Source organism: Gopherus evgoodei, chromosome 2 (genome assembly GCF_007399415.2).
Source record: "Gopherus evgoodei ecotype Sinaloan lineage chromosome 2, rGopEvg1_v1.p, whole genome shotgun sequence".
Lineage (NCBI taxonomy): Eukaryota > Metazoa > Chordata > Testudines > Testudinidae > Gopherus > Gopherus evgoodei.
In genome coordinates, this window is record NC_044323.1 from 281,025,337 (window position 1) to 281,052,929 (window position 27,593).

Consider the following 27,593-nt stretch of genomic DNA (forward strand, 5'->3'; position numbering starts at 1 on the left):
TGTGCATGTCAGTAGGTATCCCACTGTGCAACTCACTACCGTTCAGTGCCTGGTGCTTTAGGAGGTTTTTGCAATGCCTTGTTTTGCAGGGATGACTAGGAGCATGGGGGCAACTTCCCACAATGCAGTGTTCTCCATCCCATCACTTCTACTGCAGCCCATAATATTTTGCATCTTCTTTTCAAAAATCCCCTCAAACCTGTGCGGCCCTTCTCACTGTCAGCCATCTCTAACAGAAGCATGGCACCTGCACAGCTCTGCACTATTGTCACAAGCGCAGCAAGCATGGGGCACAGGATCCTGCAGTATTGCCAGAGCTGCAACAAGAGCCACAGGGAACATGACCCTTTCTTGGAAGCAAGATTGCTGTGGGACATAGAAAGAAACAATTCAAGGTTGGTGGTGGTGATCACGGAGCAGCTAGAGATGGTGAAGCACCTGTTCTGAGCTTGAGAAACAAGCACTGACTGGTGGGATTACATCGTAATGCAGGTTTGGGATGATGAGCAGTGGCTGCAGAATTTTCAGATGCACAATGCCATGTTTCTGAATCTGTGTGCGAAGCTTTCCCCAGCCCTCCAGTCCAGGGACACCAAAATGAGACCGACACTGACACTGGAGGAGCAAGTGGTGATTGCACTGTGGAAATGAGCAATGTCAGTTTGCTACCAGTTAGGCAGGAATCAACTTGGAGTTGAGAAATTCACCGCAGTGCCATTGTCATGCAAGTGCGCAGGGCCAGTAATCACCTCCTGCTATGCAGGACTGTGACTCCAGGCAATGTGCAGGACGTAGTGAATGGTTTTGCAACAATAGGTTTTCTGAACTGTGATTGGAAGATAGCTGGCATGCATATCCCTATTTAAGCAGCAGACCACCTTGCGACATAGTACGTCAGTAGAAAGGGCTACTTTTGTATGGTTATGCACTTGCTGAAGGATCACTGGGGATGCTTTACTGACATCAGTGTCAGCTAGTCAGGGATGGTGCACGGCACTTGCATCTTAGAACACAGGACTGTGCAGAAAACTGCAAGCGGGGACTTTTCTTTTCTGACCAGCCGCTTACCATTGGGTACGTTGAAATGGTAATAGTGATCCTGGGTGACCAGCCAGTCCCTTGCTCGCCTGACTCATGAAGCCATGCACCAGCCACCTCGACAGCAGCAAGGAACTTCAACTACAGGCTCAGCGGGTGCCGAATGACAATTGAATGTTCCTTTGATTATTTGAAGTGTCACTGGCATTGTTTTCTTATGAGATTGGACCTCAGAGAGAAGATGCCAATGGTTATAGCTGCCTGCTGCGTCCTGCAGCATATCTGTGAAGCAAAGGGGGCACAGTTTCTGCTGGGGTGGAGCGACTGTCTGCTGAATTTGAACAGCCAGACATAAGGGCTATTAGAAGAACTCAACACAGAGCCAGATGGCTCACAGAGGCTTTGAAAGAACATTTTAATAGGGAGTCAGAGCAGTGCATGTGGCTGTAGTGTGTCTCTGCAGCCTTGCTCCTTTGCAGTCCGGTAGCATTCTTGTAGTGATTGCTGTGAATGTAGGAACATAACACTGTCAGTGCACCTATTGTTTGTGAATGATGCTATGGTTCTGTGGCAAAAAGAAGTAACAGGAAACTGGAGCGTGTCAAACCTGCCCAGCACCAAACAGCATATGTTGTGAAGTAATAGAGATGACTCTTTATCCAAACAAAATAGAATTTTATTCCATAACATGAACAAAAAGACTCTCTGACTCGGGCTTCTTGGAAGCATTCACAATGGTGTTGGGGTTGGTCATGAGGTCTCCACTGAGGTTGGCTTGTAGCTCTTTGTAAAAGCATCAGGTCTGCAGCTCGGCACCAGATTGATTGTTGGTCTCCCTGGCCTTCTGGTTTGCCTGCCACAGCTCCTTGGCTTTCACGCAGCACTGCTGCTGGGTCCTCGTGTAGCCCTTCTCCTACATGCCCCAAGCAATCTGCTCATAGGTATCCACGTACCTGCACAGCCTCTTCTCTCCACTGGCAATCCAATATCTCCTGCCTACTCCAGGTGGGAGCGTGTCTGCAATGTGTAACTGGCATTGACAACTAGGCAGTTAAACTCAACAACGGAGCGTTGCCAGGTGTGCTCACCAAGTGGGCAACCACACGTAAAAGGTAAAAAACTCTTGGGCTTTAAAGGGGCGGGACAGCTTCCTAGATAGGCAGCAGAGTTCACAACAGTAACCAGTGTGGTCAGTGCGGGGGATTGTGGGACAGCTCCTGGAGGCCAGTAAAAGTCGACATAAGTAACACAGCGCCTACCTACACTATCACTGCACTGATCTAACTACATCAACCCTGGCTCTCTGCCACTCAGGTGTTACTAAGTTGGCGTAGCAGGACACTTACATTGACGGGAGCCAACTTTAAGTGAAGACACATAGACAGCTAGGTCGACGTAAGCTGTCTTGTGTTGATCTAACCGTGTAGTGTGGACCAGGTGAGAGAGTGCTATTAAACTACGAAAAGTGCAAGTACAGGCCCAAGCGTTTGAAAAAAAAACACACATAAGATGGCTGAGAGTACAGAATACTGGCTCCAAACTCCCTTACAGGCAAAAACCAAATGAACAAAATATACTAAGACGCATTTAGAGAGTTAACACTCCCAAGAAGTGTGATCATGCCTGACTAAAGAAAATTGGATGGTTGCAGTATCAGCTGCACGACACACATGCACATGCCCACATTTAGATAAGGGCTCGTTGTGAATCAATAACCAGTGGGTTGAAGTCAGTATGAGCGGCATGCGCAAGAGCTTTCCTGAATCAGAAATATCATTGTTAGGCTGCCAAGTCTGAACCAAGGTTTTGTTTCCAAGTCTCTGCATGAAAAACCCAGGGTTGCTGAACAAAAAACCCCTCTCTGCCTTCATTGAGCATGATGCTTAGGAGACATTTGCATAGGGAATGCAACGTGCCAATTCAGTCTTTCAGGCAGCTTCATTAGCACAAAAAGACCACAGGGAAGCAGTGTTTGCCTTAAAAAAAAATGATTGCAGCCCACACCGTCAATTCTTCATATTGCTGCCCCTGTTTTCACCAAGCAGTTATCACAGGAAGTTCTGTCTTATTCAGATTGATTAAAAACCCATTTCAAGCTACTACGATTTCCTTTGACAATGTCAAAACATGGTGTTTTATTTTTCCATATGCTTCCAATAATCTGTCACAAAGTCCTCTGCAAAATGTCCTCCTACTTTCCTTTGGAACTGTATTGGTACCTCTTTATTGGTACCTATTTATCCACACCACAGAGATATTCAATTTCCAATGTGCTCAAACCTATCCATGGCTCTTCATAAGAGAACCCCTCAATTATTGTTTATGGAAATGGTTACAAAGAGCACCCACAGATTAACTGGCCATGGTTCCCTCTCACTCACCTCATTTCCCATCTCCTTCCCCAAACGATGGATACAGGAATTTTACCACATACCTTTACTTTCTAATGCTGTATACAGGGTGTAGGAGATAGCTCTTCAATATACAGCGGTTCTCAAACTTCATTACACCACAACCCACATTCTGATGACAAAAATTATTACATAACCCCAGAAGGTCAGACTGAAGCCTGACCCCATCCAAGCCCCAATGCCCCAGATGTGGGAGCCAATGTTCAGGGGCTTCATCCCTGGGTAGGGGGCCTGTAAGGCTGACCCCCGCTGCCCAGGGCTGAAGCTTTTGGGTTTCAGCAGCCCAGAGGAGTGGGGCTCAGGCTTTTATTTCAGCCCCGGGCCCCAGCAAGTCTAATGCCAGCCCTGGAGACCCTATTAAAAAGTGGTCGTGATCTCCTCTGGAGGCCTGACCCAGAGTTTGAGAACCGTTGAGCAGAACACAGTTTAACAAGAACCCCAGGCTGGAAGCCTAAACTAGGCAAATTCAGATGAGAACTAAGGTGCAAATTTTTAAACAAAGTTAATTAAATATTGGAACAAATTGGGTATTAATGTGGTGGATTCTCTGTCATTTGAAGGCTTGAAATCAAGACTGGCTGTCTTTGTAAAGACATACTGTTACTGAAACAGGTTATTGGCTTGATACCGCAATTACTGGGTGAGGTTCTTTGGCTGCACTATGCAGGAGGTTCGGCTAGATGATCATAATGGTCCCTTCTGGCCTTAAACTTCTTCCTTTTAAATTAATCTGATTTTTTAATATTCCAGAACCAGTTTATTCTTTACTCTATAATCCATGTAAATCATGAGTGCCTTGTGCATTTCAATACAGGTGTAAACCCTGTTCTACCCGGGTGATGAGCTGATACTCACATCAGTCAGAATTCTTTAGCCATCACATCCAAGTGCCATTGTAGACGTGCAGTCATGCACTCTAGTGTGATGTTATGGCATTGTTGCTGCTCTGCTTAAGGGCTGGAAGCACTTGGCCTTTGCCCAGACTCTCATACTACACCTGAGACGTAGCTCTAGGGCTTGATCCTATGCAGCTCACCCTACACAGTGCGGAGAGCTCCCTCAGCCCCCCGCAAGCCAAGCTGAGCAAGACCAGGCCTATACCACATGACATCTTGGCCACACAACCTGAAGCACATGACTGGATTATACTGGCTATATGGTAGGAAGGGTGGTCTAGTGGATAGGACATTGGACTCAATAAACTCAAAAAACCTGGCTTCATTTCCCAGATCCAGCACAGACCTCGTAACCTACTTTGTGCCTCGGTTTCCTATCTGTAAAATGAGGTAATATTTTTTTAACCTCACAGGACTGTGGTGAGAATAAAGACATTAAAAACTGTGAGACACTCAGACACTCTGGTAATGAGGGGTCAGATAAGCATCTTAGATATATGAACTATATATGGCATACTCCTGAAATCCTGCATCCTTGTCATATCTCCTCACGGACAGCATTTCTCTCGCACAATTTTAGTTTCATACCTACTTTAGATTGGTCAGAAAATATATACGTTAAATGACAGTGCCTGTAGCACTGTTTGCAGTGTGTCTTTGATTCCATTCTGATACATTAGCATTACGAGAGGAGTGTGTGAATGTAAGGTCTCCAAAAGGTAGCGGAAGAACATTAATTTGGTGTGATTCGCTCAGCAGCTTGGGCACTCTCCATTTTGAAAAACAAAGTGCTACTCAATGTGGTAAAGGAATAATCTGCTCCTGTACAGATTCCCTCCCTCCGCTGTGTGTTTGCCAGTGCATCTTGTCTTCCCCATGTCTGTCTTTTACACTAGAAGCTCTCTGGGGCAGGCGCTGTCTCTATTTTAGTGTCTGGTATAGAGCAGAACACTTTGTTAATGCTGAACAAATACAGTATTATTCATATTAGACAAATTAGAGGATTGGTCCAAAATAAATCTGATGATGTTCAACAAGGACTAGTGCAGAGTCTTGCACTTAGGACAGAAGAATCCCATGCACTGCTACAGACTAGGGACTGAGTGGCTAGGCAGCAGTTTCGCAGAAAAGGACCTAGGGGGTTACAGTGGACGAGAAGCTGGATATGAGTCAACAGTGTGCCCTTGTTGCCAAGAAGACTTATGGCATTTTGGGCTGTATAAGTAGGGGCATTGCCAGCAGATTGAGGGACATGATCATTCCCCTCTATTCGACATTGGTGAGGCCTCATCTGGAGTACTGTGTCCAGTTTTGGGCCCCAGACTACAAGAAGGATGTGGAAAAATTGGAAAGAGTCCTGTGGAGGGCAACAAAAATGATTAGGGGGGCTGGAGTACATGACTTATGAGGCAAGGCTGAGGGAACTGGGATTGTTTAGTCTGCAGAAGAGAAGAATGAGGGGGGATTTGATAGCTGAAAGGCGGTTCCAAGGAGGATGGATCTAGACTGTTCTCAGTGGTACCAGATGACAGAATGAGGAGCAATGGTCTCAAGTTGCAGTGGGGGAGGTTTAGGCTGGATATTAGGAAAAACTTTTTCACTAGGAGGGTGGTGAAGCACTGGAATGGATTACCTAGGGGGTGGTGGAATCTCCTTCCTTAGAGGTGTTTAAGATCAGGCTTGACAAGGCCCTGGCTGGGATGATTTAGTTGGGAATTGGTCCTGCTTCGAGCAGGAGGTTGGACTAGATGACCTCCTGAGGTCCCTTCCAACCCTGATAGTCTATGATAACACTTTGCAAGCAATCCAGCCTAATTCCGAGAGGTAGAATCCATTGAACACACTACAGATGCTATGGAAAATCAAAACATGATTGGAAGCAATAGTTTTAACATGTCATCGGACATAATCCCACCTCCTTGCTACCTTCCCTTACCCCCTTTGACATGGCTTTGCCTCCAGGGGGTGCCAGAAAAGAGGAGTCCCTGCACTCAGAAGAGCACAGGAACTGGGACTGCAGCCAGACTTTGCCTGGGGCAGGATATTAGGAGACAGGCTTCTTGCATCTTCCGTCCTGTGTGCAGATAGGTCAGGAGTAAGCCAGTATATGACCTTTCACATCTGTACAGGCATTCAAATAGCATAGGGATGGTGAGGAGTGCTCCCTAAATTCCTAGATTGATATCATAGATCAATATCCACAAAGTAAACTGCCAGCTTATTGATACATGTTAAGTGCTCACTCCTGCAACAGGATCATCTGATGCAGACCCCTACAGAATCCCATTGACTTCAGTGGGGCTCTGCATTAACAAAGGGGTCTATGCTAGCAAATTCAGTTGCAGGATGTGACATGAGCAATTCCACCTTGATGTGGTCCTTAGTCTATTTGAAGTAATTCCATCTATGGAAAGTAGGCATGCAAATAATAGCTAGGATATCCACAAATATTTCTATGTCCTGTCTTGTTCCAGAGTAAATCTAAAGTGCAAAGACTTAATAATAGTTCCTCTCCTAATATTAAACAACATTATAGTTTTATAATAACACATTAAAGCAGTCAAAGTCTTTGGTTAATTCAGTGGTTGATTTATGGAGCTGAGATTCTAGCTATGTACAAACATTACTTAACACTCTATGTGCCTGATCATGAACCAGTGAAGCCAATGTGTATTCTCTGATGACAGCAGGATTAGATCCTCTGTGAGCAGAGAAATCATCACACTATCTACAGACAATGCAGTGAATGAGTGCAGGCATGTGCAGAATGTGGCTGGTCTTGAATTAGATGAATTACTGTTAAGAGTTGTGTGTACGAAAGGGTGGTCTATCCAGGATTGCCCAGGGTGATGGATCTGGGTCCTAAGTCGAGTCTAATAATGATCTGGAGAAAGGGTTAAACAGAGAGGTAGCATAGTTTGCAGAAGATGCATTACAAGTGTATCTAGAGAAGGTAAATCCTGTTATCCTGTTCTCATAACACAACAACAAGGGGACATTCAATTTAATTAAACGGTGACAAAGTCAAAACTGATCTAAGGAAATACTTTTCCACACAATGTATGGACAGCAGAATTCATTGCCACAAGATGACATTGAAGCCAAGAATTTAACAAGAATCAAGCAGGGAATGACCATTCATATGAGTAACAAAAATATCCACAGTTAGAATAATGAATGTTGACAAAAAATTTGGAAGAGATATTAAACCTCAGGCTTCAGGGTTTAAACCAATCTCTAATTATTAGGGATTAGGATGAGATCTTCATTGGGAGCAGATTACCCACAGCTGCCTACTATGGGGTTTCTTCCCATTTCCTCTGAAGCATCTGGTGCTGGTCATTGTCAGAAACAAGCTAGTGGGCTAGACAGAAAGGAAGGCTTGGTGCCTGAGTTGCTGGCCTCAGAGTTGGGAGACTAGAGCTCTAGGCCTGGCTTCACCACAGACTTCCTGTATGACTGTGAGCAAGTCAGTTGGCTTCTCTGCACATCACTGCCGCATCTATAAAGTGGCACAGCCCTGCCGCATGAGGGTGTTCTGAAGAAAAAGACATTAATGATGGTGAGGTGCTCAAATACGGTGGTAATGGGGGTTAAACAAGACCATTGGTCTGATGCACTATGGCAATTCCTATGGATGTTGGGGATTTTCATCTGTGGAATGACTCCTGTCTGCAGCAAGCCTCTTTGGATTCCATTTACAGAAAGTGGTTTTGAGAAACCTGTGAGCTTTCCTGTGCCTGATGCCACATTCCCACTAATTATTTCACTTTTGAATGCTGGGTTAGTTGTTCTTCACCCTACCTTGCTCTCCCACACAATAAAATTACATTTATCATCAGGAACCATGGAACATCTGCTTTAACTCTTCAGGCCCAGCAGCGCTCAGAAGTTAATATCACCCTTTGAAACAGAAAAGGTCTGGCTCAAAGCAGAAACACTGCCGCCATGCCTGGCACCCCAGCTTCTCTGTGGGAACACAGAAATTATTTCATTTTGACCACATGAATTAGCCTCATGGGATCCACTGAATTTCCTTTCTCAGGAGCAGTTTATAACTGAGAACAAAAAACAAAGCGGAGCAAAACAGGACAGGGAGAGATTAGAGTCTCGCTCATTGAGTGCTTTGAAATATAAAGGACATGGGATAAATTTGCACCTTTAAGTAGCAGACAGGATGAGTGAATTTCATGTCATGGAAAAACAGTTCACATATTAACATAGGGGTGGGAAGAATGGAAGTACACTCAGCCCATCATTCCTAGCTTTTGACCATGGCAATTCAGGAATGGAGCAGTGATCCGCAGTAGCTGAGAGGGATGACTGGGTTACCTGTGGATGAGCACACGGTAAAGAGTACCAGCCTGACAGGACAAGTCACAATGAGGAGTATTCAGCTGCTGGAGACCAAGGGGAGAAAGACTAGTAGGGAGTCAGAGAGTGGGGTGGTGGCCACACTGGGCATAGAGAGGAGTAGGGTGGGCCAACTGAAAGTAGGCAGGGGGCAGTGGGAAGCAGAGATACATGTGGAGAGTAAAGATAGATGTGTGCATTGTGGTGTGAGTCTTCAGACTGAGAGATGTGTTGCCTGATTGGGAGAAAGTCCATGACAGTCATTATGAGCTATTCTCAAAAACAAGAATGAGAATTAAATGAGTATGAATAATGAAAAGAGAGGTAACCTTTCTGGAATTGATGGTAACTAGGCAGGAAATTAGTGTGAATCAAGTGGAAGAGGGGAAAAAAAACATTCAAAATCTATTAAGCACCAGCAAAACGTCTGCAGCGATTCCACCTCATGCCAGGACCAGGTCATATTGCACCAAGCTAAATAGGGAGGGGTCAGCAGTTGGTCAGAAAACGAACTTGATGCTGTGGTATGTGGTCTAATAATTCAGTAGGTCACATTCTCTTCTCTGCATTACTGACTAGCCAAAGGTGATGCTAGCACCAGTCTGGGGACACTATGCTGCACTGCTGTATGATGAGCAGTAGAATCAAAGTCTTGAATGTTCATGGTCATCAAATATCCTATGGCACTTTCTGATTGAACCACTGGGGTCCTGGCTAGATTCTAACTGGGGAATTTACATGCTGCTTAATTAAATTCCTTCCACTGTTCCAGTCACACCTGCTTTTCTTTTTCACAGTTCATCCTACGTTGTTGTGCAGCATTGCTGTGCACTGTTAAACAACTTTCACGTTCCACCCGAGAGGTGGCTGAAGTGAGCCCTTTGAAAAGGCACTCTGGGGTGCTCCAGATTGAAAGTCACATTATAAAAACAGGTATCATTAGAGAACTGAATTCAGAGGCTGCTTTCAAAATATGAGTCAAATAACATTTCCAAGCTGCCTGTAGGACTTGGATGCCAAATTCCCATTAACTTTAGTGGCTTACGTGGCTCTGAAAATGTTTAGCCTAAATCAACATACAATCTTCAAATGAGGTATTCACATTCCAGTCCAGGTGACAGCCAGGGAAGGAATTAAGATGAAGTGAAAATCAAGATTAAAACCCCTCAAACCACCAAATTTCACTCTTCTGCCACAGGAGGCACCACCATGGATCAAAGTAAGATTATTCTAAATGCTTGAGTCCTTCTCCAGCTCAAACCTCAATAACTCTTTGAGTTTTGCCAGTGACTGACTGCAGCTGGGGAAACCATCTTTGGAGTTTGGTTTCCCTTAGCTTCCGTATGGCTCACTGCAGCCAGGAGACTCAAGTAGGAGTATGTGCTATACATACTGAGGCCTAAATGTGGAACCAGCAGGGACAAGCACAAAGCTTCAAGATGCGGCGTTAATTATTTTTGTACACTATCAATAATATTTCCTTTGGCCTTGTCTTCATCACCTGTATTTCTTCCATGAATCAAGGCCGTGATGAGCCAGAAATACAACCCACGATCTAATCACCTCCTGAACGTTGAGAGAGCTCAGATTCAGCTCTGAATTTCTCAACATGGGGCTAGTTCTAAAATGAACCAGATAAACCTCAGCTAAAGCTTCACTCCTGAACTTGGGGAAAGTGTGGATCCACACACCCCTGCCTAAATAGTTGTGTGGTGGGAAGACAGGATGGGGTTTGGAGTGTGGGTTAATTGAAATAGAATGGGATGTTGGCTAAGTCTTTATGTTTGTTATGAGTTTATGCTTCTAGTCTAAGAGTCATACCCATGCATCACACTTTTACTGAAGTCAATGGGAGGTGTACTAAAAAAAGGATGGCAAGATGTGGCCACAGTTCCTTTTACTTTTCCACTTCAATAGTCACACTAGATGTGTTTCTTCCTATCTTAAGCATATAGTATAATGGACAGAGCTGTCCTCACCAAGTTTATTTATTTATTTCTTATGATAAGCACTGGCAAACGTCCATCAGATTTCCTATATTTCTGGCTGCTGTTGTTTTTAAAAGCAGGAGTTTCCTTCTGCTCACTGAATCATGTTTAAAGCTTTAACTTGACTTGCTAGGGAGATTTAGCCTAAGTCTACTTTGAAGCTACCATGTCTTCCAATTGTCAACTCTGGACTAGATGACTTGGGGCTAATTTCCAAAAGAGTTCAGGGCCAGATGTTCATGGGTTCAACACCCACAGCTGGGCCTAGATTTTTCAAGAGAGCTCCTTCTAGGCATCTAAATAAGGCCCAGGTTTTCAAAAGTACTCAGCACCCATTGTGATACTTGTGACCCAAGCTAAATACCGAATCTGCACCTAATGTGCTGAGGTCTTGTGAAAATCTAGCCCCTGATGAGCATCCTTGATGTGCTGATATTTACGTCACCAAAGGAGGCTGGCATCATCCTTTGGCTTAGGGACCGCCAGACTGGTAAACAGTCTTGATTTTCTTTCTCTAGATTACATGTCTTGTGTAAAGCAACAGCAATTGACTTTTATTAGTAAGAGTATTTGAAGCATGCTATTTTCTTTTGGATAAGGGAGTTTTCAGATTCTCCCCAAAGTTAAAACCAACATATGTAACACATAGGTGAATGCCTTTTTAGTAACATGTTTTGTACATTAGAGTTACATGACCCACAAATGGAACCAAAGCGAAAGTGGCCCCTTTTATATATGGGAGCACACAAAGAGGGGGTTGGACTAGATGACATCCTGAGGTCCCTTCCAACCCTGATATTCTATGATTCTAAATATATGTAACATCAAAATATTACATACTATCACATATTTAAAGCACATCTGTGCTTTTCACATGGGAAAATCTGAGCAAGTGTATATAGTCTGTACCTCCATTTTTTGCTGCACAGAGAGCAGGTACTTACTGAAAGCTGTATGCAGTTTTGGTAACACTTCAGGCTTGAACACAGGGGTAGACAACAATAATGAAGGCAGATCTGTAATAAATGAAGAAAAGAAAAAATATACCAGGCCCTGGCATTTTAATAGAAACATGTGGCAGGTCCAGTAAAGGATCAGTAGACCACATAGAACTACACATTTGACAAATCATCTGTTTATATACGTGTGTATATATGAGCCCACATACAGGGACAAATCAATTAATTCCTCTCTCATAAATGTACCAGGCAGCATTCTTTACAGGTTATCTCAAAACAACCTCATTCTTGTACATAAGAAATAAACTTACATGACTCCGTTTGGATAGATACTTTGGTTACTTCAGGAGAAGCTGGCTGTGTCCAGAAGGGATACATTTTAGCTATGGGAACAAAAACAAACATGTTTCAATATCATTATAATTGTTATGACTTCTTACCTGTATAATGCCAACAGCATGCTCGGTGTACTATAAGCAGATAAAGACACAGGACTCCTGCCCCCCTTGAACTAGATGGCATATAAAATATAGGGAGATGATGAAGGGTGCAGTTCAACATGCATATTGTTAGTCCCAAGGTTTTGGCAGGTCACAAACTAGTTGTGGGTAGACAAGGATTTACAATACAGCTCCCTAGCATAATTTAAAAGGCCAGAAACATGTCAGGGAGGACTTTCCAGGCACACATGGCACCATGGCCAAAGGCCCGGGCATGAGAAAAACAGAAAGCGGGCTGATAGCTAAGTGGCTCTTGTGGAATGAAGAAGGCTGAAGAAAGAGTCAGGAGCCTGGAGGCCTTGGCTGGGTAAGTAGCTGCTGTAGGACAGTCCCAATAATTTTATGTAGCTTCCCTACAATGATGAAATCTCCTCACTAGAATGAGGAAGTTTCGATAAATCCTGCATTTTTTCAGCAGAGATGGAGGGCATTGGTGAAGATGTATCCGCTGCAGAAACAAAGAATGTGTATTAAATTGTCCAGCCAGATTTCAGAGCTAATTCAAATACCAGTCACATAATATATATCTATGGGAAAGAATTCTGGACTAGATTTTCAAAAACACTGAGTGATTTTTGCGTGTCCAACTTGAGACTGCTGCATGGAGAGAGATCATTCCATTTCGTGGAGGCACTTCATATTTCAGAATAAGTTTTTGTTCCAATTTGGAATGAAAACCCAAAGCTTAGAAAGTCTCTGTGAAAGGGAACAGTGCCCCAGCTCCAGGGCAGTCCACCAAGGGACCTTGGAAGCCCTGGGGCTCTGGCACATGGAGAGTCTGCACGATGGGCTGCTTAAGAGTGCCTGACCTTGAAAGCCCTCTGTCCCCAATTGGGCTGGGAGCCACAGTGCTTAGAAGCCACGGCTTCCAGGCTCTCAGTTCCCTATTAGACCCCCGGGTGGGCTGCCAAAGAGCAGGAAGGGAAAACTGGCAGGAAACCAGGCATGTGTGTGCCAATTCTGCCACAATTTAATCGAAATCGAACCATCTCCATGAAAAATCACTTGTTACTTTTGAAAATCATGGCCCAAACTCTTTCCTCATCTGACTTTAAATTTTTCAACTTTGACACATATGGAAGCAAAAAGTTACATGTGCTGGATGCTGCTGATGTTTGTGGGAGCTTTGATCTCTGGGTGGGCAAGCTGTGCCTTTATATGCACACACTAGTTCTCGTTTGGCCTTTTGAGTTACCATAAACCTGAGTCGCTTCTCTTCCCTTCTCATGCTCAGATTTTCAGGTAGAGGCTGGGGTGTTTAATGTCTGGAGGGTCAGAAGAAGAGTTTCTATTGTTCTTTGCACCCCTAGGGCACTGCTCCCTGAAAATAACAGGGATAGGCGGGGGCTGATGTAATTTCTTGATTTTCAGGACTGTTTTCTCAAGATGACAGTGAGCTCAAGCTTGATGCTTTTCCTCAGGAAGTAACATTTCAGTAGATTGGGGCCACAGAAAATCCATGGCTGGATCTAACAGGAGCTGTTATTCTCTCCCTTCCCCATCCTGTTAAGTCCACCTTCTCCTTCTAGCACACAGCCCCTGAGTAGCTCTACAGAGGGTAGGAAGTTGGGCCAAGAAAGAATCATTTCCCCGGGCTACAGAGTGCTTGAAGAGTCACTCCACAGCTGCTGCTCCAATGCACTCCCTACACCAGCAGGGAGGACAAGCTGAGTGATCACATGAGCAGGATTTGGCCTTTAAGCCTCACTGAAGATGTATAAGCAAAGGACATAGTCTACTGAGTAAGTGAGAGCCCCTTATGTTCCCAAGCATCTGATCACAGCAGACCATTCTCTGAACTCACTTGATGGCTGCATTTGGGGTAAAATATCATAGCTTTCCATGGGGGTAGGAGGTGACCTTGTAGTGCCATGTCCTTTTGAAGCATCTGTCTGTAACCACAAGGGCAGCTGTAGCATTGGAAATCCAGATCCTTTCAAACTAACAGTCTTTGGCCATGTGGGAAATCTTGTAGAGAGGATTTCGTCTCCTTTCCATGCAACAGTCTGTTCCCAGGAAGGCATCCTTGTCGCTAAAGCCATAAAGGGACAGGAAGGATGTTGTTATCTGATTGCACATTGATGTACATGTCTACTGCAGCACAGCCAATGCCAAAACATCCAGAAAATGGTGAGCATAACGCTTTGGGGAACAGTCAGGTCTACAGTACATATGGTAAAACCTAGTATACGTTGAAAGGCAATTACTCAACCCCATTAGTGAGACCAGGGGAGAGATGGATGCATGGTACAATTTCATTTCATTCAACATTTTCTGTTTTCTGAAAGGAAAAAAAAAGTTTTCAAAAACAAACATTTTACTGAAAAGTTTTCTGTTTATTGTAAAAGAAAAAAGAAAATTAAATGTTATTTTTCAGTTTTTTCCCCTAGGAAATAATTCTATCGTTTCCTAACCAGCTCTACTGTTGAGCTAAGAGGTGAGGGTTAAGGAGGGGGAATCATGTGACGGGCATGTGGGGAAAAAGAAGAGGGATGAGTTTGGTGGGAGCAGGAGGGCAGAAATTGGGATTTGAGAAGGATTGGGGAAATTGGGTGGAGGGAGTTGAGACTGGGAATGTGAAAGACAGTGACGGTTTGGCGTGAGAGGCTTGAGAGACACGGAAAGGGAAAGGGTTTGGGGATAAAGAGAAAAGTGTCTGTGAGAAGGAAAAAGATGAATATTTAGAGATCGCTGGGCGAGAAAAGATGGTCCAATTGCTTGGGTCCTAGCCTAGGACTTGGCAGATGTGTTTCAAATCCCTCCTCTGCCACAGACCTCATGCGTCAACTTGAGAAGTAAAATGGGGATAAATAGTTCTTCCCTCCTCATAAGGCATTTTGAGGATAAATACATTGAAGACTGAGCTACTACAGTAACGGAGGCCATGTAAGTAGCTTTGATAGCTAGATAGAGAAAGAGGACACATACTGGTGGAAAGGAGGGGTTTATGGGGAGAATGAGTGAGATTTGGGAAGCATCTTGAACAATCTCCTCCATCTCACATGCCCTGCAACCACATTTCCTTAATTCACATCCCTCCTTAAGACACTTCTTCTGTCAACAATGAAATTATTTAAAAAAAAAGCTTTGGGCCATTTTGTGCATAGAACTTTGGATCCCCAATCAGACACTATTAGCCTGATGTGTAATGTTTCTCCAGTTTACATATCTTGTGCTTTAGGAAAAGGCTGTGCTTTCCTCTAGATTTTGTCCTGCACCGAGCATACACTGGTGCAAACCAAATAAGAGACATAAATGCATTTCAACTAGTCTGCCCAGGAGATTAAATATTTAGCTCTGAGGATACTTGCATACTTTTAAATGTCCAAATGTCTTCAGGGGGCTCGTCCACGATCTTGTCAGGGTCTTCTCGTAAGGTCATTAAGCTGGGAAGAATTGAATCTATATCTTTTAGTTAGTAAAAGTTAGAGTTAGTTGTATCTTGTCATGCTCATAATCTAAAACAAATTTGATAGCATTTGGCTATGTAAATCAAATACACGGGTTTAGAGCTAGTTCTGGTGTAAGAGAAACAACCATTGTCTTTGAAAGAAAAGTAGCTATTGGGCAGAAGGTCTATATGTTTTTACTGTTTTGTTAAATAGGAGAAACAATTCTCTTGGACTTAATCATCCACAGGTAAAATTCTCATTGACTTCACTTATAATATTTGTGATGTTCATATTGAGCAGAAGATCAATTCACCAGTGGCTGTGTGAGGTCAACATTTTAGGTGTAGCTCAATCTACCATGCAGTTTAGGTTACCACAACAAGTGTTACTGTAGCAATGGTGTCTTATCCCCCTCTAGTGGCTAGCTCACATAGAAGATAAGAGCTTATTACTGCTAGGAGTTAATGGAGTTAGTCCTTTAAATCAAATGTAGTAGAGTCCTGTGGTTTTGGTACTGACAATTCCCAGCTCTGGAGATCCTATTTTCATACAAGTGTTTGTTATTTTGGGGAATTTCCCTAGATTTACTTTCCCAGATATGTATCTATGGAATGAACACTAGTGTCCTACAAACCTTACAGACTATACTAGATACCAAATATCATCCATTCATCTCTATAGGAAGAGACTGGACTGCAGTGACTGACAGGTTCACTGCTAGATGGAATGCTAGCTCCCTCACCTCCCATCCACATCTTAGTCCCTCCAAACATCCAGGAGCGGCGCCAGGGTTTTTGGTGCCCTAGACGGGGGCCCTTTCGCACTTCTGGTCATTGGTGGCAATTCTGCGGCTGGGGGGTCCTTCCGCACTCCTGGCCTTCAGGGCACTTTGGCAGCGGGTCCCGAAGTGAGTGAAGGACCCACTGCAGAATTGCCGCCGAAGACCCGGAGCGCGGAAGGACCCCCTGCCGCCGAATTGCCACCGAGGGTGGCAAAATGCCGCCCTCCCAAATCCTGGTGCACTAGGTGACCACCTAGGTCCCCTAAATAGAAGCACTGGCTCTGCAAACATCTGGAGAAGACATAGCTCATAGGGTCATGACTATACCTACCTCTCAAGCCACACTCATGTGGTGGATAAAAGAAAAGACTCTCCTTTTCTGCCCCTAAACATGGTACCAGCATGTCACACATCCACTAGACACCTCTCCATTATCTCCCACCTTTCAAAGATGTGCAAATTCCACATCATATCGTCAACTGGGGTAAATGTAACACCTTTCCCCTAAATGACTATGCTTTTGTTTCCAAATTAGAAATATATATCTCTGGCTTCTTTTCTCTCAGTAAGCAAACCACAGACACTTCCTAAATCTTACACCAGGCACTGAGGAGCACACTCAAAGGATAAAACATTAGATGAACATCTAATCAATCTTCTTATTATTTTCTATTAATTATTTGTGCTTTCTGAGAGCAAATTCAAGGTCATAGTAGTGTTGTTGAATCAAATCCTATAAGGTTTTGAACATCTACAATCTCCAAGGAAGTCAAAGGGCTATGGGTGGGTATGCTCAGTACCTATCTCCACTTAAGGGCCTGATTGAAAGCCCACTGAAGTCAATTGGAAGACTCCCAGGGCTTGTCTACACTACTGCACAGGGTCGATCTAAGAGACACAACTTCAGCTACATGGATAGCGTAGCTGAAGTCGATGTACTTAGATCTACTTACCGCGGTGTCTTCGCTGTGGTAAGTCGACAGCAGACACTCTCCCATCGACTCCGCTTGTGCTCCTCGTTCTGGTGGAGTCAACAGGAGAGCGTTAAGTGGTCGATTTATCACATCTAGTATAGATACGATCTGGCGGGTAGTGAAGACAAGCCCTCGTTGACTTCAGTGAGTTTTGCATTAAGTCATAAAGGTCAGACCGGCGCTGGATTTCTAATTAGGCACAATAGGCACAAGCCTAGGGGCACCTGCATTGTAGAGAGGCCTTATCTTTCTATAACTGTGCAACATGAAGATCATGTAGGCAAGGAGACTCTGAAGATGCTGTGCCTAGGAGCTTGTAAGGTGTAAATCCAGCCCTGGGCCAGACATTTCATCCACTGAAATCAATAGAAGTTTTGCCTTTAATGGATGAAGGATCTGACCCTAAATTTGGTGATGTGCCAGTGTTGCATTTAACTCATACAGAGTTTCCTGTGGTTAATGTGTAGGATAAACAGAGAAGTAAATCTCTGCATTCATTGCAGTGGTAACATGAAAACATGTTGTTATTCATTTATTCCGTCAGGATGTACTTACCCAGGAGCGCAGACATATTACTGGAAAATGTGTAATTAATAACAGGAGATTTCTCTATCATTTCCCAAAAGTCAGACATATTTCTGCCTGCAAAAACACATGCGCAGAAATAACAATGGGGATTAAAGCAGTAGAGTCTTGATTTAATCAGTGCTGTAAGTGTAAGGGTTACAGTCTCAGAAGGGATAAATTCTACTTTTACCTGTTTGGCCTGCCATCACGCAGATATAGATGCATTCTGAATCATTGCTCTGACTCACTGAAAGGAAAACAATTGTAGATCAAATGTTATTTATTAGTGTACTTTAAAGGAGTTGAAATCATAGAATCAAAATCCACCTAATAGGGGTGACTACTAGAGCTGGTTGAAAAATCCCAATCCAAATCTGTTTTTTGACAGAAAATTCAGGTTTTGACCAAATGAAATTTTTCACAAAAGTGTCTGCTGTCCATAGAAAATTCCAATTTTCTTCAAAGAAGCAAGATATTTCAGTTGAAAAGAGAAATATTTTTATTTGAATATGCCTCTGTGGTGTCTTGTAGGAACTATAGTGTAGGTGCCTCATGTTCCGTGTCTCCTCTATGAGCTAGACCCCCTCCTTGTGAACTACATCTCCCATGATGCACCATAGCAGGGACTCCCATGATGCATTGCCTCTGCAGTCCAAGATGAGAGATGATGGTGCCTCATGGAAGATGTAATCCAACCAGGAAGTGCACCTTATGCTGGACAATGGGAACATAAGACATCTGAACTACAACTCCCATGAGGCATTGTGACAGCATTTCCAAATGAAAATATTTTTGTTTTCAGCTGAAGTATTTTGGTTTCTGGATGAAATTTTTCAATATTCAAATTTCCTCCAAAAAAGAGACCAAATATGATTTTTTCCCCTTTTTGGTCCAAATTTTCCATGAAAAAAATCCCCATTTCAAACCAGTTCTAAGAGCTACTCTGCAGTATAAGAGAAGCCTAGTTTGGAAGAGTCCTGTCATGAGTCTGGTTCACACCCAAATGTACAGTTTTTTAAATAACAAATAATATGTCAGTTGTTTTTACAAGTATACCAGTTAACTGCACCTCAGAATTTGAAGTCTTTCTATTAATCTGTATGTCAATATAGTTAGGAAATTCTGCAATTTTAAGGTAATATTATTTATGGTTTGATTATGCAGTCCTTAGTCAAGTTGATGTGCAGTAGCTCAGATGAGCAGTCTCTAAAGTCAGTGGGATTCCTTGTGGGGTAAGTTGCTCCCAGATGTAAGGAAAGGTATCAGAATCTGACCCTGAGTTATATAAGGCAATTGACAGGATTTTAAGGGTAATAACCAAATCAAATAATTTTCAAAGGGATATTTATCCCCTAAAAATATTCAGGAAAAGTGAGTCCCACATTTTGGGCCAGATTCTGATACATATACTCAAGCTGAATACTACCTTACACCAGGAGTAGTAATAGTAATAGTAATAATAAATAATATCCAGGGCTTATAATCAGTAGATCTCAATGCACTGTGATAGATGCAGGTCAGTTGGGTACAGCAGAATAGCAGAAGTCAAATATACTGGCCACTGGATTAACAGTTCTCTGTTCCCTGACTGACCGGAGCAGGGGCTGCTCCAGGCTAATGAGAACACTTGACTCTAATTAACCTGCAAAGAGTCAGGTGAGGCTATTCAGTTAATGTGACCACCTGACTCTAATTAAGGCCCTGCTGATACTATAAAAAGGGCTCACTCCAGTCAGACAGGGAAGAGCCAGGGGTGAGGAAGTGTGGCTGAAGGGCTGATTACTGAAGACACCCTCAGACCATCGTTAAAGGAGCCCTAAGGTAAGAGTGAAGAAGGGAGAAGCAGGAGAGCTGTGGGGAAGTGGCCCATGGAAATGTAGCAACTCTGGCAGTGAAAAGTTGGCTGCCAACAACTGCTACCATTAGGGTCCCTGGGCCGGAACCTGGAGCAGAGGCGGGTGTGGGTTCCCCCCAACTCACCACTACAGGAACATCTCCTGGGAGGGGAAGTCAGGCCTCTGTCAGGACAGGAGGCTGAACAGAGACTGTGGGAGTTCTCTCACCAACCTCCTTGCAGGCCTATGATGAAAAGGGCTCAGTAGACTGTAACCCTGGCCCTAGAGAGAGAAGGGCTATGTGGAGGGTCACAGTGAGCCACTGAGGCTAGCAAAAACCACCTAGAAGCACAGGACCCACGGGAGCAAGGTCAGAGCTCTGCCACAACACCTATAAAGGTATATCAAAGCACCAGTCTACAGATGGGTAAACTGAGGCACACAGAGATGAAGTGATGTGCTCAAGATCACCTAGCTGGTCAGTGGTGGAGCTGGGGCTAGAAGCCATGTCTTTGGAATCTCAGTTCAGCACTCTATGCACTAGGCAACATTGCCCTCCCCTGTGCCATTGAAGTCAATGAGTACTTGTGGAGGAAGTTTGAAGGACTATTTGTGGAATGTGATACTAAAGTTGACTAAGGGAACCTTAATCCAGCCCTAAATTAATCCCTTTACATTGTTGGTCATATGTTACAAAGACACTGACAATAATTCATTACATTATGAAACAGAGTTTTAATAAAAATATTTTCATAACATGCCCTTTCTATGTTCCAGGAGTAAACAGGGCAATGATGAAAAGAAATGCACACCTGAGACGATGGAGGTTGATTTGAAAATTTCTGTGAGGTAACTGGTGGAGTTTCCAATAATATCTACAAGTAAAGCTGTAAAATCTAGGAGACAAAACAGAGCAGGTTTATAATCCGAGGCCCCAGTTCCGTAGTCCATCCCTGTTCAGCAAAGCATTTATGTATGTGCTTCACTTTTAGGCACGTGCTTTGCCTTTGATTTCAGTGGTAATCAAGAATGGGCTTAAAGTTAAGCATAGGCTTAAGTGCCTTGCTGAATAGAGATGGATTTAAGTACAAACTTTGCAGAACTGGGACTCAAATGCTTATCAATAGGAATGCTCTGAAGTATAACAGAGGTTAAATACTGAATACAGGGAAACGTTCTCTTACGTGTACATGACCTATGTGCCATTGAAATTCCACTTAGGTGCTACATAAACTCCCAAAATAAGACTTACGTGATGCCGAGGCCTTCACTGACCCTCTACACTGAAGAGAAAATCACTTTTAGAGCCAATGCTGTGGTATCAATTTTAGCAGCTTTTCAGTACATGGCATTTATATTACAGTGAACTTGTGTAACTTGGCTTAGGAAATCAGCAAGAGAAAGGAAAACAGGCCACAAATGTAAGCTTAGCCCCCGTGGCCTTTAATTTGTAGACAAATTTCTTAGTGTTATTCCCTTTCCCCAACTTTTGTCTTTTTATCTTCCAAACCTTTTATTACTTTGCTTGCCGACTCATAGGAGCAGTTTTGTTTGATATTGATACCGTGCCTAGCATGATGTGCTCCTGGTTCATGAGGGGTGCTCTTACGGGCTATCACAATACAAATAACCAATAAATAATCATGATTATGGTAGTGCCCAGAGTTCCCAGGTGGGGCACAGGAATCCCACTGTGCTAGGTGCTGCACACGCATATGTGCAGACATGGGTCCTAGTCCCCCAAAGCAGAAGAAATAACCAGGATTATGCAGGGTCGGCACTTCCACTAGGCGACCCTAGGCAGTTGCCTAGGGTGGCAGGATTCACTCACTCCGGGACCTGCTGCCGAAGTGCCCCGAGAATGCGGAGTGGAGGGACCCCCACTGCTGAATGCTCAGAGGAGGAGAACTGCCGCCTAGGGCAGCAATAACCCTGGCACCGCTTCTGGGATTATGGCATATCCTTTTCATATGTCACAGCTGGGACACTGTACCGGCCCAGAGCCATGCCCAAGTTTGTGCAAGAACAAGGGGCACGGAAGCACCATATGACTCTGTAAAACAGCTGGATGCCAAATCACCAGCGCTGGGAAATGGCCAAGTGCACAAAATGGGGAAGAAGTGGCCTTACACACATTCTGGAATTTGAACAGTGCTCAGAGGAGGTGGGGGGAATTTGTGCAATGGCTCTTCTCATGCCACTAAACTGCCCTATATAGACCCCAGTCCTCTTTTCCTCCTCCCCCCCACTCTGGGCTTAGACGGGTTACTGCAGGCTTGGTCTGGAGGAACCCCTGGACATCTCCGGGGAGCTCAGAGCAGCTAGAGAAGCTGCATTGTACTATAAAATTGAACCCACAGATATCAGCTATTGCTGGGAGGATCTAATGGGATTGCCTTCCCCTCCTTTCTCCTTGCATTCCCTATGAAGAAATGCAGGGCATTTTTCACCAGTGGCAACTCATCTTGCCTGCTAGCACCATTCCAGGACTGCCTGCAGGGAGCAGTCTTCTGGTGCTCAGTTCACTGAGTCTCTCTAGTGCTTCAAACTAGCCACTTACCATGGCTTTTGACTTCAATGTGACTACGACACTCTCATGATGAAAGTTGCAGGACTGGGGCTGAAAACCTGCAGCTCAAATGGAAACAATTTGGCTTAAACACTCTCAAACGCCCGCCCACACTCAGTCACACTGCATTTACGCCCACCTGTTAAGTCATTTGTCAGGTTGTTTAAACAGTAGCAATATCGCATCGGGAACTTGCTGGGGTCAACATTTTTCAGGTTAGAAACTGCAAAGAGGGACAGTGGAAACTGAAATCTTGCTGGATTCATCTTCTAAGAAAATGCATTTGAGAGTAGAATAAAATGGTATGGTACCCACTGTTATAAACGGCGACCGAAACTTTGTGGAAGGCAAACGAGCTGTAAGAGGTAATGCTCAGCAAAGAGAAGAATTTTTTGGTACCTGCAGAAAAATGTGCACGTCTGTTAATGACTTTGATAGATTATTTATATTGCGCTATTGTTGCAAACATGTTACAAACACGTTCTCCAAGTGGAAATGAAAAACCCAACTCACCTAACTTGGGTATTTAAAACAACAGGAAAACTGCAGTACATACAGTGCAATTAGGAGTGAGGAAGAGACAGAAGCCACACAATGTGCTATAGAAACCAAACTCCTCCTGCTCCTCACGAAGAACCCATCAGAGATCAGCTATTGAGCCTGATATAACAGTGGCATGATTTTATTTCTAAAGCGCACCATACAAAGACTGTAGACAGGTGCATTTGAATTTTGTTTTCATTGTGATCTAGCAGAAATAATTTTAAATCACCATTTTTAATTTTAAGCAAACAAAACTAGAGGGATCAGTACAAAAATAGATGGTGATGGGGGAGGAATGAAAGGGCAATACAATAAATGTGGGTCAAAGAGATAATTCTAAAGACACTTTGTTAATAATTACACACACACACAAACTGTTGCGGCAACTCGTCCAAATACAGCAATATACCATACTGTATTTTTTACAGCTTTGTCCCCTATCTCCTTTAGCTCCATATTTCAACTTATGTGGAGCTGATGGTCCATAATGTTTCACATCCTTTTGTAGCACAACAATGTTACCTTTGAGAGCTGTATTTAACATTCCGTTCACTAGTTCAGTCAGGTTAATCGCAGTCAGATCAATGGATTTGGCAGGCAGCTCTGAAAAAGAAGCAGCATTTCTGAACATCAGACATTTGACAGTGCTAGGAACCTGTCAATGTGCTGTGTATATATTCCTCTAAATGGCTTGGATAAAGTGATTCAGTGAGATGCTACCATCTGTGGGAAAATGAAAACATCAAATTGTTTATTAGGGCTAGAAAACAATGTCTGGTGACTCTGAGAAGCTAAATGTACCGTGAGAGCAATGCAATGGCTGATACTAGAATTAGGTGAGAACTTCAGGGGCAGTGCTATGTCAAAATGGAGACGGCACTGTATATGCATTCACTAATTAAAAGGTGCTTTTGACAGTGTTCCTCAGTGCTCTGCTGTGGATGCCATGTTAGTCACTAAAATCCTAGGATGCTGGAGTCCCTTAATGGGCTACACACGTTTTCATTAAAGTGGCATTAAAGCAGGTGCCCATTTATAAACCACACTCATCTGGAAGAAGTTTTCTCTTAAATTTCCACCTGTGCACGTTGCATAGAATTGGAATGAAGATTCAGTTATTTTAATGAGATGCCCTGATTGGCTAAGGAGAATAACCTTGTCAAATTTTTTTAATTTGAGAAGATTTTCTGATCAAAAATTGCTAGGGCTTTTTTCTAAATGACAATTTTGTAGAAAATGTTTGGTTTAGCTCAAACAAGACAATTAAAAACCGAGGGACAGGGCAGAGGTGAAGGGTATGAGATTGGGGGTAGGAAGGAGGTAGCTCAGTGGTTTGAGCATTGGCCTATTAAACCCAGGGTTAGGAGTTCAATCCTTTGGAGGCTATTTAGGGATCTGGGGCAAAAATCTGTCTGGGGACTGGTCTTGCTTTGAGCAGGGGGTTGGACTAGATGACCTCCTGAGGTCCCTTCCAACCTTGATATTCTATGACAAACCCAAGCCAGGAAAAGAATCAGTTTGTGGGGGATTCTATAACAATGTCTTACCAACTCTGAGCCAATATGTTACAAACACATTCTCTGACAAGTGGAAATGAAAAACCTAACTTGGGTATTTAGAACAACAAGAAAGCTACAGTGCAACCAGGTGCAAGGAAGAGACATAGAAGCCACACAATGTGCTATAGAAACCAAACCACTCCTCCTCCTTGCTAAGAACCCATCAGAGGTTAGCAGGATAGTTTGTGGAATGTAAATACAGCCTGTGGTCAGGAAGGCACCAGCCACTAGAAGTAGTGTTCCAGTTTGGGTACATGTTACAATGAGAATGAGAGTGTCTGAGGGAACCAACAGTTGTCAGGATGGAGTGAGCAACATGAGGGGAATGCTCATGGAAAGATGGATAGCATAGGAAGCAGCAGCAGAGTGGTCTTCAGTTTGCATGATAAACAGGGAGATGGCTGCTGAGTCCTGTTTCAGGGGAGTTAGGCACCAGGAATGGGGTGCGGTTGTTTCTAGGGGCATAGCTGTAGGGAACAGTGGCTGTGGAAGGGATTGCCTGGCTGCAGTTCCTGAGTGGAAATTACAGAAGTCCACTCACCAAGCAGCACCCACTGGGCTAGTTGCCATACTTCTGACTCAAATGTAACCCCACACAATCAGAGTAACTTCTGGAGCCATGTACCAGGCCTTACCTGCAGTAGCCAGCACCGGCACGCTCTTCTCCTTCTTATTTTCTCCTTTTATGCCTGCAGCTGTAAAGTGGAGAAAGTGGAATCTGAGAAATGACTTTCCCACTCAAATGACCAACCAGGAGTCTCCAGGGGTTTCTCTGTGATGGCTGTGAAATGGTTGGACAACAGTACTGCGAACTAGTCCATCATTCAGAGCCACACATTATTTCTAATGGCAGCAGAGCATGTACATACCAACAAGGAAGAATCTGACCCTAAAGTGACCTTGCTTTTGAAGGAACAAAAGTTAAGAAAGCAGTAAAGAGTCCTGTGGCATCTTATAGACTAACAGACGTATTGGAGCATGAGCTTTCTTGGGTGAATACCACTTCGTCGGATGCAAAGGTTAAGAAATTAGCTTTTCTCTCCCCTGCTCCCCCTGCCCCGCCCCCCCCCCCAGCTCCATCACGCTCCGCCCCGCCCTGCCTCCGGCCTGATCCTGCTTTCAGTGAAGTCAATAGCATAACACCCTTCAACTCCAGTGGTACAGGAGCAGGTCCTTAATACAAGTGAGTAACTTCCTTTAACAGGAATCAAAGGAAGAAGAGAGCCACAAAGTGTTATAGAGATTGAGTGCCAGGTTTGCAAGGACCATTACCCATAAGATGCAAAGGATGATGTGACATGTCATCCTGAAAACTGTGACAGCTACAAGCATGCTGTTTAGTCAAACTGCTATTTGATATGTTACTGCTTATTCTGGGTAGTCGTACTGCTAAGGTGCTGGGCTGGGATTCCAGAAATCAATTCCTGGCACTGTTTTATATTGCCTTGGGCAACTCACTTAATCTCTCTGTGCCTCAGTTCCCTGTCTGTGAAATGTGAATAATAACACACCCTTTGTTTGCTTTCAAGTCAGGGACTGTCTCTTATCCTGTGTTTGAACCAGGCCCAGTACAGTGAGCCCCTGATCTCAGCTGGAGCCACTAGAAACAACCATAACACAAATACTACTTAAGAACTGTAATATTGAAGAGGTAGACTCAGCAGTGCTGGGGAATGAGGTCTTTCATTTATTTGCAGATCGTGTGGCCCAGACAGCATCAATGCAAACTTCTCAGGCCAATATACCTCTCTACCTTAATCCTGGTGTAACACCAATGACCTGTTGGCAGGCAGGATCAAACCTGGGACCTCTGAAGCTTAGTGTATGAGCCTCTACTGCATGAGCGAAAAGGCAGATTCATCTAAGCCAATGCTGTTACAGGCTCATCAATCTCTAGATGGTCTAGGTACCACTAGTGGGGACAGATCACCACACCAAGCTGGGATGAGCTACACTGGCAGGCTCAAGATGATGGTTCATTGTGAGTCCCATCAACTGCTGGCCTCTCTGGTATGTTAATTAGTTCTAACACCTCTGTGACACAGAGGCTCTTAGGCAAAAGGTCTCATTCTTTGCAAACATATCTCCTCAGGCCTGAAAATGCACTACACCAAACATATATCTTACACACATCTATTTATCCATAAAGAGGAATATATAACATATGTACTGAGTGCTCATAACTTGTCAAGATTCCCAATCATTGTGAGATGCCTGCATGAGTAATATTTAAGGAATAACGTATTTATATTGAAATTATGCTTTATGGACTTGGGGTAAAACAGTCACCGGGGCCAATATGTCTCAGTGATGGCCCATTCGGGCAGATGGAAGTTGTCACTCCTCCCTGTCTAGGTTGTGATACCACAGACTTTCAGCCAGCGATAGCATTTTAACTACCTAAGGAGAATCAGGCAACCTGGCCTGAGCCTGTATTTTGTATCTCTCTTAGGTGAAAGCAGGGGCATGTCCTTTCAGTTTTGAGAGTTGTGGATGGGAAAAACATTTTGGATGTTCCTGGGGCAATATCAAAGTGCACATGCAGGGGAAATTACTTTATCATGTCTCAGAATAAATTGCCGGTGAAAGTGGCGTTTCAGACACATTTCACACTTACCCAAGTTCCATACGAGAAGGAGGCATAGAAATCCCACACTCAATTTAACCGGCACATGCTGATGGAACCATGGCATTTTGGAAACCTACTTCCAGTCGCTTCAACTGTTTTAGGAGAAAGAAACAAGATTTTGGTGAGCCTACATGGATCCAATGCATTTGTCAGTTTCAGTGTTTCCAACTTCTGCAATATTTTGTGTTGTTCTTAATCTCTGGATCCTAGAATCACATTAGAATCTTGGCTTTTACTTGAAAAAAAAACAAAACAAAACTAAGTTTCTCACCCTTGTGACTGCAGAGAAAAAAGCTAGAAAATGTGACCTGAAAGCTAAAAATCTCAGAAGGCAAAGAACAAACAAACAAGCAAAAAACAATGAAAAAATAAAATAAAAAAATCTAGAATTTCTTATTCATTATTTTTTATTCAGACATGATATTTTGGGCTCTGACTCAAGGTTTTTGAGTGATAGGGACTGTCAATATTGCAGTTTATGGATGTTTCAAAGACTCATACAAGCAGCACAAGATGTAGAAGCTCCCAATATTGCCAACCCCCAAAATTCAGAATCGTGAGTCAGACTCCCCAAAATCACAAGATTGGCCCCAACATCA

At 43.6% G+C, this 27,593-nt stretch overlaps 1 protein-coding gene across 1 annotated transcript in view; it reads right to left on the reverse strand.

The window, feature by feature from the left end:
* Window positions 1-27,058, reverse strand: part of HHLA1 (HERV-H LTR-associating 1) — a 40,213-nt gene extending 13,155 nt beyond the window's left edge. The window contains exons 1-12 of the mRNA XM_030549614.1: window positions 26,983-27,058; window positions 25,001-25,060; window positions 23,329-23,409; window positions 22,579-22,662; window positions 22,403-22,486; window positions 20,507-20,590; window positions 18,050-18,106; window positions 17,848-17,934; window positions 15,461-15,553; window positions 13,950-14,177; window positions 11,957-12,028; window positions 11,631-11,702 (exon numbers count right to left, since the gene is read on the reverse strand). Coding sequence (XP_030405474.1) covers window positions 11,631-11,702; window positions 11,957-12,028; window positions 13,950-14,177; window positions 15,461-15,553; window positions 17,848-17,934; window positions 18,050-18,106; window positions 20,507-20,590; window positions 22,403-22,486; window positions 22,579-22,662; window positions 23,329-23,409; window positions 25,001-25,060; window positions 26,983-27,058 — 1,078 coding nt within the window. The remainder of the gene's footprint in view (window positions 1-11,630; window positions 11,703-11,956; window positions 12,029-13,949; window positions 14,178-15,460; window positions 15,554-17,847; window positions 17,935-18,049; window positions 18,107-20,506; window positions 20,591-22,402; window positions 22,487-22,578; window positions 22,663-23,328; window positions 23,410-25,000; window positions 25,061-26,982) is intronic.
* Window positions 27,059-27,593: the final 535 nt, after the last annotated feature.